Source organism: Rhineura floridana, chromosome 2 (genome assembly GCF_030035675.1).
Source record: "Rhineura floridana isolate rRhiFlo1 chromosome 2, rRhiFlo1.hap2, whole genome shotgun sequence".
NCBI classification, from domain to species: Eukaryota; Metazoa; Chordata; class Lepidosauria; order Squamata; family Rhineuridae; genus Rhineura; species Rhineura floridana.
This window is the reverse complement of record NC_084481.1, coordinates 20391062-20408701: the sequence shown is the minus strand read 5'-3', so window position 1 is coordinate 20408701 and position 17640 is coordinate 20391062. Positions and strand designations below refer to the sequence as shown.

Below are 17640 nucleotides of genomic sequence, written 5' to 3'. Positions count from 1 at the left end.
CATCAATCCAGGATGAGCCCCAAGGTGTGATACAGCAACCCCCATGCCCACGCTACACTCAAAACTTCTTGCATTTCACTTTGGATGTTTTAAGTAGGACTCCAACCAGAGGCTCCTTTTCTAAGATTTCTGATATAGGACATAAATTGAAAATGAACTCTCTATTGGCAAGATAATTCTGCTTAGTTCTATTAAGCAATGGCTTCAACAGATTCTAGGAAGTGCTCAGCATTTGTGTTTATACAGACCTAAGTTTGACATTATGTAGGCACTGAATGTGGGGTACAGAGACAATGTTTATCTGATGGTCCTCAATCATGAAAATGAAATGGACTGCCTTCAAGTCAATTCCGACTTATGGTGACCCTATGAATAGGGTTTTCATGATAAGCAGTATTCAGAAGGGGGTTACCGTTGCCTTCCTCTGAGGCTGAGAGGCAGTGACTGGGCCAAGGTCACCCAGTGAGCTTCATGGCTGTGTGGGGATTTGAACCCTGGTCTCCCAGGTTGTAGTCCAACACCTTAACCACTACACCACATTGGCTCTCCCTCAATCATAGCAAATAAATAATTCTGTTCTGCTATCCCACACTCCTGCATTTGCCAGCTCAAAGATATCTCTGGTGAAACAGAAGGAAGAATTAGAGAGAATTGACAAGCATTTAATACTAGGACAAACATAATATATAATTTTCAGCTATGGAAAGTACTTTAAATTACTATCTTACAAAGTATCCTAACTTGCCAAATGGCAGATGTTTGGCAGAGAAAAAGAAAACCCATCTGAATATAGGATCCAGCTGAGTATGTATGGAGTGACCATTCAGTTGCTATGGATGCCAATTCCTGCTCCCAACAGGATAACATATATATCTTTGAAAAAATATGAAAAGCATGGACTAAATGTCCATCCCAAGTGATCTTCAAATGGCACCACAATAAATAAGTATTCTTGAATCCTTGGGATGTGCCTGAAAATCCACTCTGTTCAGTATTTTTTTTCTCTATGGTGTTACCTTTAAGGTCTTCTCGCAATCCCTTTTTACATTTATATTTGATGCCTATAAGCTACTGTGGTTTAAGTGAGCAGACATTTGTGTTTAGAGTTCAAAACACCAACTTGCAAAGAAGCAAAATACTATGTTGTGTATGTGTATAAATATTCTATTATATATTATAGATGTTTCTTACAACAAAAAGACCCACTCATGCTCAGTACTAATTTATGTTCCTTTATTCCTCATTATATTTGTATTTTAAGGAACATAAATGAAGCCCATAATGTTAATCAACTCCTAGTATGATTAATGAAATTTATGCTACATTTTGGAAGGTGAAAACATCGCCTTGTTTATTATTCCTGCAGCAAAATTAACCATATTGCTTTTTCATGCAGAATAGCAAAAGGAAAAGAAGCAAATCTAAACAGCACTTCCATAGCAGAGATACGAAAGATAAAGATGACGGGGCAGAAAAGGTGTCTGTAGAATCCCAAGAATTATATGGCTGCCATCTGAATGGCTGTGATAAGGACATTTTCCATAGAAAACCTGCCAGTGAAAAATCAAAAGTAATTCCTCAAGAAGAAAACAGCTTGGAATGGAAGGACAAGGAAGAGACAAAGCCAGAAATCACAGGTCAGTGCGCCGCACATAAGTCGGGCATATACGTTCCAATGGTTTTTCAACCAGGATATATAAATAGCTTGCTTTTCAGCCCCATTCAGGGCTTAATCTTCAGCAAGGAAAGGAATGATTAGGTTCACCCATTTCTTCTTCCCCATTTCTCTTTGTTTGGGCAAGCAATCTTCCTCAGTCAGCTTTCCTTAACTTCACTTAATTGACTTCCCCCCCGCCCTTTAGGTACTTCCAAATAACGTTATTGAGCATTCATCCTGATGTGTTTACACAAAGCTTGCACTGAGGGTATACTATGTCTGCTGTTTACTGAGCATTCATCTGATTTGTTCATGCAAAGGTTATGTGACTTCTCCACTTTTCCTTACCACCTAAATCCAGTTTTTTAAAAGTGGGTTTGCTGCACAAGAGTGCCAGCCACTTTAATCCACTTTAATTGTGCAAACCTGAATTTGCCAGTATGCAGTTGAATCCTTCCTGCAAAATAGTGACAGTCTGTACGAGACCAGAGTCTCCGTCCTGTTCTAGAAAGGGAGCTGCACACAGGGCACATGCTCAATAGGGCGTATATCTAATCTGTCCATGAAATGTATGTTCTGAGCCCATTCTTTCCCTCAGAACAGTGGGCCTGTGACTGCTACTGCTGTTCCCTCCAGTGCCACCTCTTTCTCCCCCACCCCCCAATATTCCCAAAGTGGCAACTGTTCCTTTTTGGTTCAGGTAGGCAATGAAAGAAACACCATGTTTGTTCTTTAACAGGTGTTATTCATAGGATGAGGGCATAAAGAACAAAGTAAAAGAAAAGCAGATAATCTTATGGCCCTTTCAGCTGCTGGAGAATCCTCTCTGTGTAGCAATGATTCTGAACTCCTGACAATCAAGATGCATCCTCTCAAGCTCTCTCCTTCTCAAGGTCTGCGTTGAGCTGTCTCTTGAATAGGGGCACTATTAGTCTTTAAATACTATTTCACTATGGTACTGAAGCTTAGTGACTGTCATTCAAGTTCTGTTCCTGTTGCCTTGATAGTGTTCTTGCAAGGCCACAGGCTAACTCCAAAGAAGTGGCAACTAGCTAAGAGAGATAGCCGGTTGCTCCCATGCTGATCTCATGCACTTAAGATGCTTGGCAACTATCCAGCGCCACATAGTTCTCTGTGCCCTTGACATGAAGCCCACAGCCTCTCCAGCTGTACCCTGTTATGACTTAATGGAGAATTAACTCCTTAAAGGACACATCCTAAAAGGATTCTCATATTGCAATGGCACAACTATATATAAAAGTATATGCATACTATGAAGCATATTCAGGGCCCCACATAGGCCTTAGACAGGGCATTAAAGGGAGAATTGCTGGATATCACCTATCTCTTCAAAATCACAATACTTTTCTGTGTATTCCCCCCCCTTCTTTTTGCTTCCCTTGTTCCTTTGGTCATCTTCCTATGTTTTCTGAGTCTAAATAAACCCCTCAATCAAATGCAAAGAACGTAATGTTCATTGCTGAAATTGTATCAAGGTTTTAAAAATACTGTGGATCCTCACAGTTTGACTAAGATGCTCTTAGCTGTGTAATAAGTGTGAATAGTACCTGTGGAATGTTGACATTGGGTTGTGTATCCAATGAAATCGTCCTGTTAGCACAAGGTCTTCAGCCTGCCCAACAGAACTTCTCTCCATCTCTTCTCCCTTCGTGTCCCCTGCCCCCACAAGATATGCTCCAGAGGGTTGGGAGTACCCCCAGAACAAATTGGAGGGGGGTGCACAGAAAGAAGAGGAAGTCCCATTGCGCAAGTAGAAGTCCTTGCATTTGCAGAATGACTTCATTGGATACAACCCATTGTTATATATTTTATTCTGGGTGTGAATAAGGGTACAGTTGTGCCAGCCACTTTTTTTTTTTTAAAAAAAGCAGACCTGTATTGGAGGCAACACAGTGTACATCCACTCCCCACCCTCTGTATTGTGATCTGTCTTGGGTTCCAACTTGCCTGGACTACATAAGCAAGAGTGATGATGATTGCCAGGAGTGGTGTCCAGTTTCCAGAATGTAGATGTGGCATTTTTCTCCTCTCACCATATCAGTCTTAACATAAAGAGAGGACATTTCTCCCCTATGACCACAGTCTGTTTTTCATGCTACACAAAATCATCTTTAAATATTTAATATAAATACAAATCGTGCAACAAATTTCTTTCATGCTTGAGGAAGTCTTTGAAGGTGCTGCCAACTTCTGGCTGACTTATATTATTATAGCTGAACATAAAAGCTATTTATAACTCTTGTATTATAAAGAATTCCTGTCCCAGAAGAAGAAAAATACTGACTTCTTGTAGCTTGCCAGTGGTTGACCATTCCACATAATAAATAGACAAGATCCAAAGGGCCTTGGAGAGAATTTTTACATGTGTTCCACTGTGGTTTTGTTGGCTGTGTAGAACAGAAGTGAGCAACCTGTGGCCCCTAACCTCATTTTATGCAGCCCCCAACACCAACTGAACTGTCCCATTCTTCTTTTCCATCAGAGCTCCTTTCCATTAATTTTTCCCTTTTGTTTCCTGATTTTTAAAAGTGTTTCCCTCTCTTTCTTTTTTTTTTCAATTAATTTTTATTCTAATTTTCAAAACCAAAATGATACGAAAAGAAAACAACACAAATGAATAACTAATACAATACAAAAAAATATACATATATATAAAAAAATAATATTGACTTCTGATTTGTCATAGTTCAGCTATAAATCTATAATATATAACAAACCTATCTCTTAATAGATTATAAAATCACCTTCCTCCAGCGGTTATCTTAGTTGGTTTCAAATCTCATTAACATCATATCATTTTAATCTTCCACAAAAAGTCAAAGAGAAGTTTCCAATCCTTGAGATATATGTCAATCAATTTTTTTTCTAAATAAACATGCCAATTAATCCAACTCATCAAATCTACTAAATCCAGTAATTTCAAAACACTATAATTCAACTATAAATCTATAATGTATAACAGACCTATCCCTTAATAGATTATAAAATCACCTTCCTCCAACAGTTATCTTAGTTGGTTTCAAATCTCATTAACATCCTATCATTTTAATCTTCCACAAAAAGTCAAAGAGAAGTTTCCAATCCTTGAGATATATGTCAATCAATTTTTTTTTCTAAATAAACATGTCAATTAATTCAACTCATCAAATCTACTGAGTCCAGTAATTTCAAATCGCTCTTCTGTCATTATCCATATTGGGTCCGTCTTCCATCTTCCATCTCTACGCACCCAAAAATCTTGCTGTCATAGTCATATAATAAAAGTCTAATAGGAATTTCCTCCATCATAGATATTTTCTCACCATCAAATCCAAACGTAACACTGAAGTATTGTTTCAAAGCCGCATCTCTGCTCCTCTTTTCCACATGATACACTAGTACATCTCTTGAAGGTTTTTCCATTGTCACAAAACAGGAATTAATTCTGTTAACTTTCTCCATTTCGAGTTCCATCAAATCCTTCCAGTCCAGGAATTTTTTTGAACCGATAATATCTTTATCTCCAGTCTCTCCAATTCCTTCAGAGACAGCGCTGTATTCCAAACTGTAATATTTATCTCCAGGATCCGTCACAACCAGGAAATCCAAATCTTTTTTCATGTCCATATTTAAGCCAATCTCCATAGATTGAACCTTGCCTTTAATTTCTCTTTCATCCTTTTTTTGTTTTCCAGATCTATCTTTATTCTCCTTTCTCATAGAATCCTGAGTTTCTTTCAGCTCCTGTCTCATTTCGTGAAATTCAATTCTCCACGCTTGTCTATTATTTCTCAGTTCTTGTTTTATTGAGTTGATCCCATTCATTATTTTCTGAAGCATGTCTAGAAATAAAGTCCCTTCTTGTATATCCATGATCTTCTTAATTGTCATTCTTAAAACCAAAAGAACAAAACTCCTTCAATTTTCAATGTCCCAAGCAAAGAGCAGTTTATTTCTTTATCCAGTTACAAAGGAGTTAATCTTTCCAACCAACTAACGTCACACGCTAGACAGTCCTTATCTCTTAAAAGCCCAGAAGTGCAAAAACAGCTTTTAGTTCACAGCGTCCAAACAACTAGTAGCAGAGAGAATGAGCAGATTCGTCAAAAAAAAAAGTAGATCAGAAAAAATAGTCCCTTACATATATTACACAAAAGCCTTATAAATCAAAAAGATTTCTTATCTCTCCCAATCAGAAATCTCTCATCCATTGTAAACTTTAAAACGCAATTTTCCATGTCAGCTTTTTGCAATAAAAAAAAGATAAGCTATTTATATTTTCTTCCCCCTTAGTTCCGTAAATAAAGAAGGAGTCTTACCTCATCTAGGTTAACCTAATTGCTGTTACTTTGACAAATCTCTTTAGCTGTATAGATAAGAAAATGATAAATGTAGACAGGAGAATATTTGCCTGCTAGTCCGTTAAAAAAAAAACGGGTCACCTTTTTGCAATAAAAAAAAGATAAGCTATTTATATTTTCTTCCCCCTTAGTTCCGTGAATAAAAAAAGGAAAGTCTTACCTCACCTAGGTTATCTCAATTGCTGTTACTTTGACAAATCTCTTTAGCTGTATAGATAAGAAAATGATGAATGTAGACAGGAGGATGTTTGCCTGTTAATCCGTAAAAAAAACCGGATCACTTATCCAGCTGAGCTAGCATAAAAATCCTCGCTCTGTCTGAGCTGCTGGAAGATAGACAATTCTGACGAATTCCAGACTCCAACAATCAAAACAAAGCTGTGTGGGAAATCTCACGTTTCTTCCTTATCCGGAAGAATTTTTTTTTTATTGCAAAAAGCTGACATGGAAAATAGCATTTTAAAGATTACAACGGACGGGAGATTTCTGATTGGAAGAGATAAGAAATCTTTTTGATTTATAAGACTTTTGTGTAATATATGGCTGGTACTATTTTTCCTGATCTACTTTTTTTTTTGACGAATCTGCTCATTCTCTCTGCTACTAGTTATTTGGACGCTGTGAACTAAAGCCGTTCTTACACTTCCGGGCAGATAAGAGATAAGGGCTGTCTAGCGTGTGACGTTAGTTGGTTGGAAAGATTAACTCCTTAGTAACTGGTTAAAGAAATAAGCTGCTCTTTGTTTGGGACATTGAAAATTGAAGGAGTTTTGTTCCTTTGGCTTTAAGAATGACAATTAAGAAGATCATGGATGTACAAGAAGGGACTTTATCTCTAGACATGTTTCAGAAAATAATGAATGGGATTAACTCAATAAAACAAGAACTGAGAAATAATAGACAAGCGTGGAGAATTGAATTTCACGAAATGAGACAGGAGCTGAAAGAAACTCAGGATTCTATGAGAAAGGAGAATAAAGATAGATCTGGAAAACAAAAAAAGGATGAAAGAGAAATTAAAGGCAAGGTTCAAACTATGGAGATTGGCTTAATTATGGACATGAAAAAAGATTTGGATTTCCTGGCTGTGATGGATCCTGGAGACAAATATTACAGTTTGGAATTCAGCGCTGTCCCTGAAGGAATTGAAGAGATTGGAGATAAAGATATTATCGGTTCAAAAAAATTCCTGGACTGGAAGGATTTGATGGAACTTGAAATGGAGAAAGTTAACAGAATTAATCCCTGTTTTGTGTCAATGGAAAAATCTTCAAGAGATGTACTAGTGTATCATGTGGAAAAGAGGAACAGAGATGCGGCTTTGCAACAATACTTTAGTGATACGTTTGGATTTGATGGCAAGAAAATATCTGTGATGGAGGAAATTCCTATCAGACTTTTATTATATGACTATGACAGCAAGATTTTTGGGTGCGTGAAGATGGAAGATGGACCCAATATGGATAATGACAGAAGAGCGATTTAAAATTACTGGACTTAGTAGATTTGATGAGTTGGATTAATTGATATGTTTATTTAGTAAAAAAAATTGATTGATATATATCTCAAGGATTGGAAACTTCTCTTTGACTTTTTGTGGAAGATTAAAATGATAGGATGTTAATGAGATTTGAAACTAACTAAGATAACCGCTGGAGGAAGGTGATTTTATAATCTATTCAGAGATAGGTTTGCTATACATTATAGATTTATAGCTGAATTATAGCGATTTGAAATTACTGGATTTAGTAGATTTGATGAGTTGGATTAACTGGCATGTTTATTTAGAAAAAAAATTGATTGACATATATCTCAAGGATTGGAAACTTCTCTTTGACTTTTTGTGGAAGATTAAAATGATATGATGTTAATGAGATTTGAAACCAACTAAGATAACCGCTGGAGGAAGGTGATTTTATAATCTATTAAGAGATAGGTTTGATATATATTATAGATTTATAGCTGAACTATGACAAATCGGAAGTCAATATTCTTTCTTTTATATATATATATATTCTTTTTGTATTGTACTAGTTATTGATTTGTGTTGTTTTCTTTTTGTATTGTTTTGGTTTTGAAAATTGGAATAAAAATTAATTGCAAAAAAAAAAAAAAAAAGGGTCACTTATCCAGCTGAGCTAGCATAAAAATCCTCGCTCTGTCTGAACTGCTGGAAGACAGACAATTCTGACGAATTCCAGACTCCAACAATCAAAACAAAACTATGTGGCAGATCTCACGCTTCTTCCTTATCCGGAAGAAATCATCTCCAGTCAGAAAAGTCCCTTCTGACTGAATTTAAAACTGGATAAGTTTCATCCAAGATGGAGCTCGTCTTAGAGGCTGCACAGGCGTAAGGATCCTCCTGGGAAGTCTCCCTCTCTTTCTTGTATAGTTGCAGAACAAGGGGCAGTATTTTAGATGATAAAAATAAATTAATATTTTTTCCTGGTTGTTTGACCAGGGGAAAATGAGGTTATCCCCGGTTGTCTGAAAGCAAATCAGTAGGATTCTGCCATATGTGTCTGTGTGAGTGTGTATGTCTGTGGAGCTCACAATAGTTCGAAGGGAATTACTTTCACTTGCTTTCCAGAACAATAGCTATATTAATCTGTTGGATTTAAAGGATTCCTCTGTATTCTTATTTGAGAGTTATCCTATCAAACCCAGTGGAACTTACTTCTGAGCAGATCTGCATAGGATTGGGAATTGTATCGGAGGTAGCCGTGGGGTGGTTTTTATTCTGTGCCACTTATTCCAGAATAGCTTTCTTTCTAGCTCTGCCCATCACTGGCATATAGTCCCTGTGAGATTCCCCCGAGGGAATGTGGCCTTCAACAGAAAAAAGGTAGCCCACCCCTGATATGAAAGAACCTATGAATGCACTGATACCTTGTTTCCTTGAAAAACTATTAAGGTCTTAGGGTAGACAACCCACTTTCCTAAGTCTCATGATGTCATGACTTGTGTTGTCTCTTACTAGATCAGGGCTGGGGAACTGGATCTGGCCTGCGGTTTGACAGGTAGGTGGAGCCACCCACCTGCCAATCAACTGATGTCACAATAACCTCTTGCTGATCTTTTTTTGCCCACACGGTCTTACACAGGACTTTACAAAGTGTTCTGCAAGACCCAATAGTTTTGCACAGAGCTTTGGAAGGGACTTTGCAGGCACTGCCAATCAGCTGATCGTCAGTGCCTGCAGACCCCCTTTTGGCTGAGTAAGGTCTTTACCTGCCTCAGACCTGTTGTATATAATATCAGATGTAGGGTAGGTGTGCATGGCTTGGTTGAAATGGTCTGGTGGGCTTTAATAGGCCTGCAGGCCGGAGGTTGCCCACCCCTGTATTGGACCAAGATTTCTGCCCATTATTCTATGTAACCAGGCTGTGGTCTCAAGGTACATGAGCCCATCACTTTGCTGAAGCTAAGCAGGTCTAGGTCTAGTCAGTGCCTGGATAGAAGACGGCTTGGGAACCACGTGTATGATGCCTTGTTCTCTGATAAAAGAAAGGTGGGATATAATCATAATAAATAAATAACAATGTTCAAAATGGCTAACATTCCAAGTATTAAAACAACAAAATCACGATCTAAAACAAAATATAAGAACAACTAAAAAGTTCATAACACCAGAGTATGCTACTGAAAACCCTTCAAAACAGCATCAGAATAAGCCAATTTTTAAAAAGCATGTGTAGCATCTACAATTAAGCCTGCATGAAGAAATGAGTATCAAGTACTCAGCTGTGAAGCTCACTGGGTGACCTTAGGTCAGTCACTTTCTGTCAGCCTAACCTACCTCACAGGGTTTTTGTGAGGATAAAATAGGGAGGGGCGAACCATGTACACCACCTTGGCTCCTTGGAGGAAAGGTGAGATATAAATGTAATAAATAAATAAATAGAGGAAAAGCAGTGCTCCAACAGATCAGCCCCATTCATACTTAATAGTTTTAATTTAATTTAATTATAGCATTAATTAAACATTAATCCTGTACAGACCTCTTCCATATATACAATACATACAGGACCCCACTCATGTACCCCCAGCGTCATGCACACCTCTGGCCTCACCTCTGAATATTACACAAAGGCCTGAAAAAATGGCATCAACATGCATGCATTGTTTGTGCGTTGGTGCTCCATGCAGTTGGTAACACTGCGCAATCAGGGTTCCTGATCACTTCGAGAACTTGTGCACATGCAGCTACACATAGGTAGCTTAGTGCTCTTAAGTCCAGCAGCTCTGTGCCTGAAAGCTGGAGCAGCGTTAATTGTATGCATGGACAAGGTTTGAATGGGACTCACACCATAGTTTTGGGGTAGGTTTCCTAGCTTATACTGATGGGAAGCCTGGAGTGATGCTCAGGGCTATACTGACTGTGTATAGAAGATCTATTCATTTGCCTCTGCCCACCCAGCTCAAAAGTTTCACACATTCAGTTTATATGACTATAAATTTATATGAATATGAATGCAGGGAAAAGGCATGAAGTTTAACTATTTTGCTAGAGATGTGGATAGAACACATGTGGATAATTTTTGGCCCTCCAGATGTTGCTGAACTGCAACTTCCATCAGCCACAGCAAGCATGGCCAATGGCAAGGGATGATGAGAGTTGTACTTCAACAACACCTGATAGACCAAAGGTTCCCTACATCTGGGACAGAAGAAAGCATTTAATGTGGAGATTGCTTTGATGTAAACTTTTCTGTGGGCACCACTGCATTAGAATTTTCCATTGAAGCAAACATTTTAGGTGGGCTGGATCTTTATCTCCCCTACCTCCGAGGGCCAAATTTGACAGGTGGGCAGGACTACCCACTTGTTAATCACCTGACATCAGAAAGACATTGGGTGATGTGACACTTTGAAGCCCAACTGATTGTTGGGACTTCAGAGCGCCTTGTAAGGCTTGCTTGCTGAGTTCTGCAGAGCACTTTGAAGTCCAGCTGGTCGGTAACACTTAGGAAGCCCCTTTTGGCCCAGCCTCGTTTTAACCTGCCTACACCTGACAGGCATGGCTTAGCCAAAATGGCCTGGCAGGCCTTATTAGGCCTGTGGACCAGAGATTCCCCATCTCAGCTTTGGAAGAAAAGCGTTTAAGCATGCAACATTGATGTTGGAGATCCTGTTGAGTTACCCCTTAACATTCAGGGTGAAGACAGATGTAATATTTAAAGAGTTGTCTCAGTGGGTTCTTCACCTTTGGCATATACCCTACTTCCTTTACAGTTTGTATAACTGGCATGCATTTTGTCTAGCTTAGCAGACTGGCTTAGCATTCAGTCTTGGTCCTCTCCTTATGCTTAAGGTAGAGTGTCCACTTTTAAAAAAAATAGTTTATTGAAGTGCCATGTGTAAAGCACATTAAAAGCATCACTTGTGAAACATTCACTTATGTGTTCATCTTCACTTATGAGTTCATCCTTCCTTTTAATACATTTGTAAAACAATTACAAAACTATTTGGGGGATCGGGGAGGTTTCTTGTAGCATCTCAGGCATAATTGTGTAATATATTTATTGATTTTAATGGAACGTTTGTTATTTTATTGTTGTTTTTTCTTTTAACTGCATTAAATAAATAAAATTAGCCAATCTGCACAGTCCATAGCCATCCCCCCCCCTGCAAACTTTCATTTTTTTGTTACAGAGCTCAACCCTGGATAACAAAATCCTGCTGGACTGAAGGCAGCAAGGATGCTTTCAAACTAGTCTCATTGCTGTGTAAATATATCTGTATTTTGCCTTGAGATTGAATGAAGGAAATCAATCTTTGACATGTTCCTTTATATGGCTTTATATAGAAAGCCATATGTAATTAAAAAACCAGGGTAATGGACATTACCTGGAAGTACCCAAAATGATTCTGAAATCACCTTTTGTTATAGGGCAGGGATCACTAACCCATTGCCCACAGGCTTCATGGCTCCCGGAAAGGCCTTCAGTGGCACCCCTAGCCCAGAATCTGAGCTTTCTTTTTGAAAAATGTAAGTATCTAGCCCTCCTAGAAGGAAAGTTATGGGGCAAAATGTGCAGGTACCTTTCTAAGCAATTTCTGTGAAACATGCTAGCCTGGCTACTCCTGTCTGTCAGCCTTATTAGCCAATGAGTGAAGTTAGAGCTATGATAAGTGAATTACTACTACACAATCAGAGTGGGTGAATGTTAAAGAACCCCACTCAAAGGCAAATGTAAAAACTTTGCAAGGAGGCTTAGGCATGTTTCCTGATTTACAGGAGCTAAATGCCAGGGACTCATTAAAAATTCACTGTACAGTTAACTTATAGTACAATAGTACATATCTACCCAGAAGGTAAGTCTCTTTGTGTTGAATGGAGCTTACTTCCAGGTAAGTGGGTACAGGGTGGAGCCTAGACTTTGGTTTAAGATTGGCATTGGGGGAAAACATTGTTCTTGTACCTTTAATAGTTGTATATAAGGCAGAAATTCAACAGATCAAGTCTTTTCTAGTATGGAAATACAATTATGGGAAAAGCTTCACCATTATTACTCTAATTTTGTGTTGTGCCACACCCCATGGCAGCTATTTTGTGACTGGTGCCCCTAGCACTCTCTCAAAATTTGAAATGTGTCCACTGGTCCAAAAAGGTTGGCAGCTCCTTTTATAGGGTGTTGTTTTTTCATGAAAGGAACTGGCAGTTTTTCCAACTTCTGACCTTTCAAGGTAGCTTTTCTGAGAAAGGGATTCTGTTTCAGTGTGAGCTTTTCTTCTTCTTTAGGAATTTGAAAATATTGAGATAAAACGGCCAGTCCTTGCCATGAGATAGCTTGGGATTCAGAGCAAGATTTTTGCGCTCATCCCACTATCAGCAGGTCTGATAAATGCTCAGCCCTTAATACACTGTCTGGAGAGTTGTATCTGAAGATAGTGTTTCAGCTGTGTATGAAACAGATTCTAAAGCATCCTGTTCTAGCATCTAGACATCAGCAATTGGTTTTTCATTTAGGTGTTTGTAACACCGGTAGCATCACTGGTGTCTTCTACTTTTAAGCTTTCTTAGCAGCTAAAGTTTTCCATCTGTTCTGATTGTGTTGCAAATGTGAAAGTTCCATTGGAGTTTGCTGAGAAGCTTTTTTAACAACGAAAGCAAAATATGTCAATATTCTTTGTAATAGGCATTCACTTAGTTGTGAAAATGGTGGGGTAAATCATTTGACTTTATAAAGTTATTTGATCTACCTTATAGAGTTCCTTTATCTACTTTTTAAGGTTGTATTTATTTCATTTGTTTATTAAAACATTTATGTCCCACTCCTTCTGGGGCTAAAGCACCTGTCCAGACAGCTTATAACACTACAGTTTCATAAAAAACATAATAATATAAAACAGATTACAACAATATATAATAAATGTGAAACACTTTGAACATTTGAAAGCACATTCTACATGATGAGAATTAAACAAATGGAACCTACAAAATGTGTAAGGGAGGACTTTAAATATTACTGCTGCCCAAAAGTGACATTCCCATGTGTAGTTCTCCCTGTGTGTAGCTCTAATTAATCTTCCTTGACACATGATATGTTGCCATTATGCTGAGAGTTCCCCCACCCCCAATTGACATCACTGGCTACCATGGACAGGGTATGAAGACTTGTGATGTTGTTCCAACATGCAATAAAGCTCACTAGAAGTTGTAAGAAATTAGGGGAGAAATAAGCATAGAGATGCTGTTTTTGACTGTAACTGTATCAGAAACAGTCATTGGTCTCCCAGGTCACATATAGTTTGCACCTTAATGTGGTCCTTAATTCACATTTGCATCTGGATTCGCTAGTCAAAGATTAAATCAAGATCTATTTCTCCCACGTTTCAGACATGCACAATTGAATGCTAATAATCACATTTAGGTGACTGTCGGCATTTACTGCTACATCTCTGCACTTTTGGATATTCACAACATTGTTCCATGTGAATGTCAACATTCCCCAGATTTTGGACAGTCAATGTAATGTATATTTTTCACTGGTGAACAGGCTCCCCAACCCACAGCAGAGATGCAAAGCAAACATAAGTAGGATGCCCCCCTGCACACCTCATAGGCATGGGATATCACTACATAAGCACGGGTTTTATACCTTTCTGTACTGGATCTTACTATATTAAGTGCTATAGAAATTTTATAAATAATATTTATAAAATACTAGATCAGGACTTGTGCTAGAAAAGCACTAAAACCAAAACCCATCTTATTTTGTCATCATGAATTACCTTGAGGGGCATCTTGATTACTGAAAGACTCATGCAGTGCTAATTTCCCAGATGAGAGTCATCATGCCTAATGCGAGCACTGTGGAAGTTTCAGTTCTAATCTTTCTTTTAGATGTTATAAGCCATAGGAATTGATTTTTAATCATGAATATTTTGTAATCTCTCTCCTTTTGACCTTTTGATTTTCCCCAAGAAAGAGCCTTTGATTTCTTAAAGTTTAAGACTTAAACCAATAAAACTCAGCTATAGTTCTTCCAACTTGTTGCTTTTGGGATTTTGCAGACCAAAAGGTGGAACCGAAGAAAATATCTATAGATGCAGACCAAAAATATGTCAACACCACACAGCTGCCTGATATTTTCCAGTCCTCCCACCAATCCCAGTGCAATGCTGGTAGACCGAAGTCAAAGACATACATGGTTAAGTCATCTGTCCCTGCATCCCATCTTGAAATAAAACCAGAGGATTCAATCAAGAAAAGAGGTAACAGAGATTTCTTTCTTATTTAATGTAATCCATCATATATACACTTTTTTCTTATTTCCAAACCTTTTATTAGTATTAGTAAACATTTTATGTAGCCGTCCAATTCCAATAACCTTTAAAAGAAGCATCATATGTAAATGCCATTTTTGTTTAATCTGTAAAGCAGGAGTGGGGACTTCTGGTCTTTCAGATGTTGCTGCCCACATCATCCTGACCATTGGCCATCCTGACTGAGACTAATGGGATTTGGAGTCTAACAAATCTGGAAATTCACAGGTTCCCCAGCCCCGTCTTAAGGCAACCAAGCATCCTCTGTGAATAATCATATTCCAAGATTGTTTCCCCTCTTTACCCATGAAGGACACCGTTTGTCATGGCTCAAGTGAAAATGTAAACAACAATTCCTGTTTCTTTTTCATTCTGGTATTTAAACGGAACGCATCAAGTGCAAACAAACTACAAGCTGTAATCAAGTCTTGTTCTTTGCTTACCGCTCATGGTGGCTTGGGGGAAATAAACCACAAGCCCAGGTTCAGATTAATGCTAAACCAGATCATGGTTTATCTTGCAGCAGCGCAGCAGCAGCAGGAGCTGATAAGGAGGAAAGCACCTGTGATTTCAGTAGCATGCTGATGTCTTCTGTCTGTTCATTTTTAAACCAGTTTAATTTAACTATTTATTAAACCATTGCTTAATTAAACTAAAAGATTGTTTCATCTAACTATTAAATCATGGTTTAATTTAACTTTGATTTAACGCAGGGCTGTGGAACCTTTGGCCCTTCAGATGTTGTTGACCTGCAACTCCCATCAGCCTCAGCAGGCATGGCTAATGGCTAGGGATAACGTTGTAGTTCAGCAGCCCCTGGAGGACTAAAGATTCCCTTCACCTGGTTTAAGTGACAAGAGAACCAGGCCAGTGTGGCTTAACTAAAACCATGAGGAAGAAGAGTGTTCACGTCCCATCTCCTTCCCCGTGTTCCAGGGTGACTGTGTGCAGCAGGGAAGACCTTCCTATTTTATAATGAAAGGGCTGTTTTGCAAATGATGGTTTCTTTGTAAGCATGTATATTAGGGAAGGGAAGCTCAGGTACACTGTAATCTGTGAAGACCATGGAAGTATATATATCTTGGCCTATTTGGGCTTTTGGTATGTGCCAGGGAGAGCGTTCACAAATGCACTAGCTCCGCCTTGCCCCATCCTTGTCCCCCTCCACATGTTCCAGGGTAAGTCTGTACAGCAGGAAAATCTTGTGGAAGCTTTTGTGTGTTTTGTGTGGGAAACCAGGGTTCTAAAACATGTAGGAGTCTCCACAAGAACAGGAGGTGTCTCTACTACAGTCACCCTGGAACTTGTGGAAGGTGACAAAGACAACTTGAAGTGCACATTGGAGTTGTTGTTTTTATTTGTATTGCTTGGTTGGTTGCATCTTACTATTCTCATTTTGAGATTAAATTTGACAGCAAAATAGTAGCTGACGCTTGCTTGTTCTTATAGGTCCAAATATTGAAAAATCTGTCAAAGACCTTCAGCGCTGCACTGTTTCACTGACAAGGTACCGCATGATGATTAAAGAGGAAGTTGACAATTCTGTAAAGAAGATCAAAGCTGCCTTTGCAGAATTACACAGCTGGTAAGTAGGTGAGCCCTGAGGAAGCCAGGCAAGGTATTTTGGATGCTCGTTCCACTCTCACTGGCTTCACCCCATAGAGAAAATACAGCACTTGAGGCCTTTGCACATTTTACATTCCTTGGTTGCTGGACCCAGTGGTAACAATTGCAAGCTCCTTGTAAGCAAGATTTTACCCAGAGGGGTGAATGACGCTTGGTTATTTCTAATGTCATATGAGGAAAATGGCAGCTCTCCCAAGAAAACGTTTGTTATTATTTCTAAAATGATTTCCTGCAACACTACAACAATCTAAAAGGTAAAATGAGCCATAAAATTAGAAATATAAAAATGCTTGGAGCTGAGAATGTAACAACCCTGATCTCAAACTAATCTCTGCCTCCAACAAAGAGTAGCCAAGGGCCAAATTTTGAACTCAGAACCACTGCAATCACATTAAAAAAAGTGTGAAGCCTGATTTTAGCAGCAGGTGGTGGTGAGGGGTCCTGGATTCTCCCTGTGCCTGTTGCTTTATCTCTCCAAAACCTCTTCCTTTAAGTACTTTTTGCTCAAATCTCAATCACTTTCTGTTATCAGAGCTTGGCTGCGGTGAAAAGTGTTTGGGGAAATAAGCCACATCTGGGATGGGGGTAATGATTATGCACTCTCTGACCCCGTTTCCTGTTAAAATAATGCCCCACCATCTCTTTCTATGTAACTAAGACAGTTCTGTGTTTTAAAAGATGGTTCTGCTATGATCGTGTCTAACCTGACCCTCAAATAATTTTTCTCTTAAACCTTACTCCTTGCCCGTGTTATCAGCTGCAACAAGGGTTGGAGGAAAATCTGCTACTGAGGGTGTTGGACCAATTTCATCACTACAAACAAAGGGAATATCCCAAATTTCACAAGTATTTTGAGGGTGAAATTGCACATGACACATAGTTGTGCATGTGCATTTTGTATTGTACATTGTTTTTAAATTTTCTGGTTTTTAATTGGTTTATCTGTTTGTATTTTGCCTTGTTAAGTTGCTTTGCATCTTTTTTGTATAAAGCAACTAACACAAAATCATCATCATCATCAGGGCCGGTTCTAAAGGGTGGCCAGGTGGGGCACTGGCATGAGGGCCCCTGGAGCTACAGAGGCCCCTGGGGGGCCCACAGCTCCCTTTCTGCAATCCGCGGCAGGAGCCACGGATTGCAGGACAGGAGAAGCTTCCGAGCGGGGCCCCCATCCCCCCGCTTCACCTACCTTTCTCACTGCTGTTTTTTGCAGTGCATGAA

The 17640-nt window shown here is 38.9% G+C and overlaps 1 protein-coding gene across 10 annotated transcripts in view; it reads left to right on the top strand.

Moving 5' to 3' along the window:
• Positions 1–17640, top strand: part of SPATS2L (spermatogenesis associated serine rich 2 like) — a 116952-nt gene that overhangs the window by 64597 nt on the left and 34715 nt on the right. For 9 of the 10 annotated variants that reach the window (XM_061608064.1, XM_061608063.1, XM_061608070.1 and 6 more), the window contains 4 exons: positions 1397–1637; positions 11915–12013; positions 14542–14742; positions 16243–16378. In XM_061608064.1, the coding sequence (XP_061464048.1) occupies positions 1397–1637; positions 11915–12013; positions 14542–14742; positions 16243–16378 (677 nt within the window). The remainder of the gene's footprint in view (positions 1–1396; positions 1638–11914; positions 12014–14541; positions 14743–16242; positions 16379–17640) is intronic. The other variant, XM_061608069.1, reaches the window with a different exon arrangement.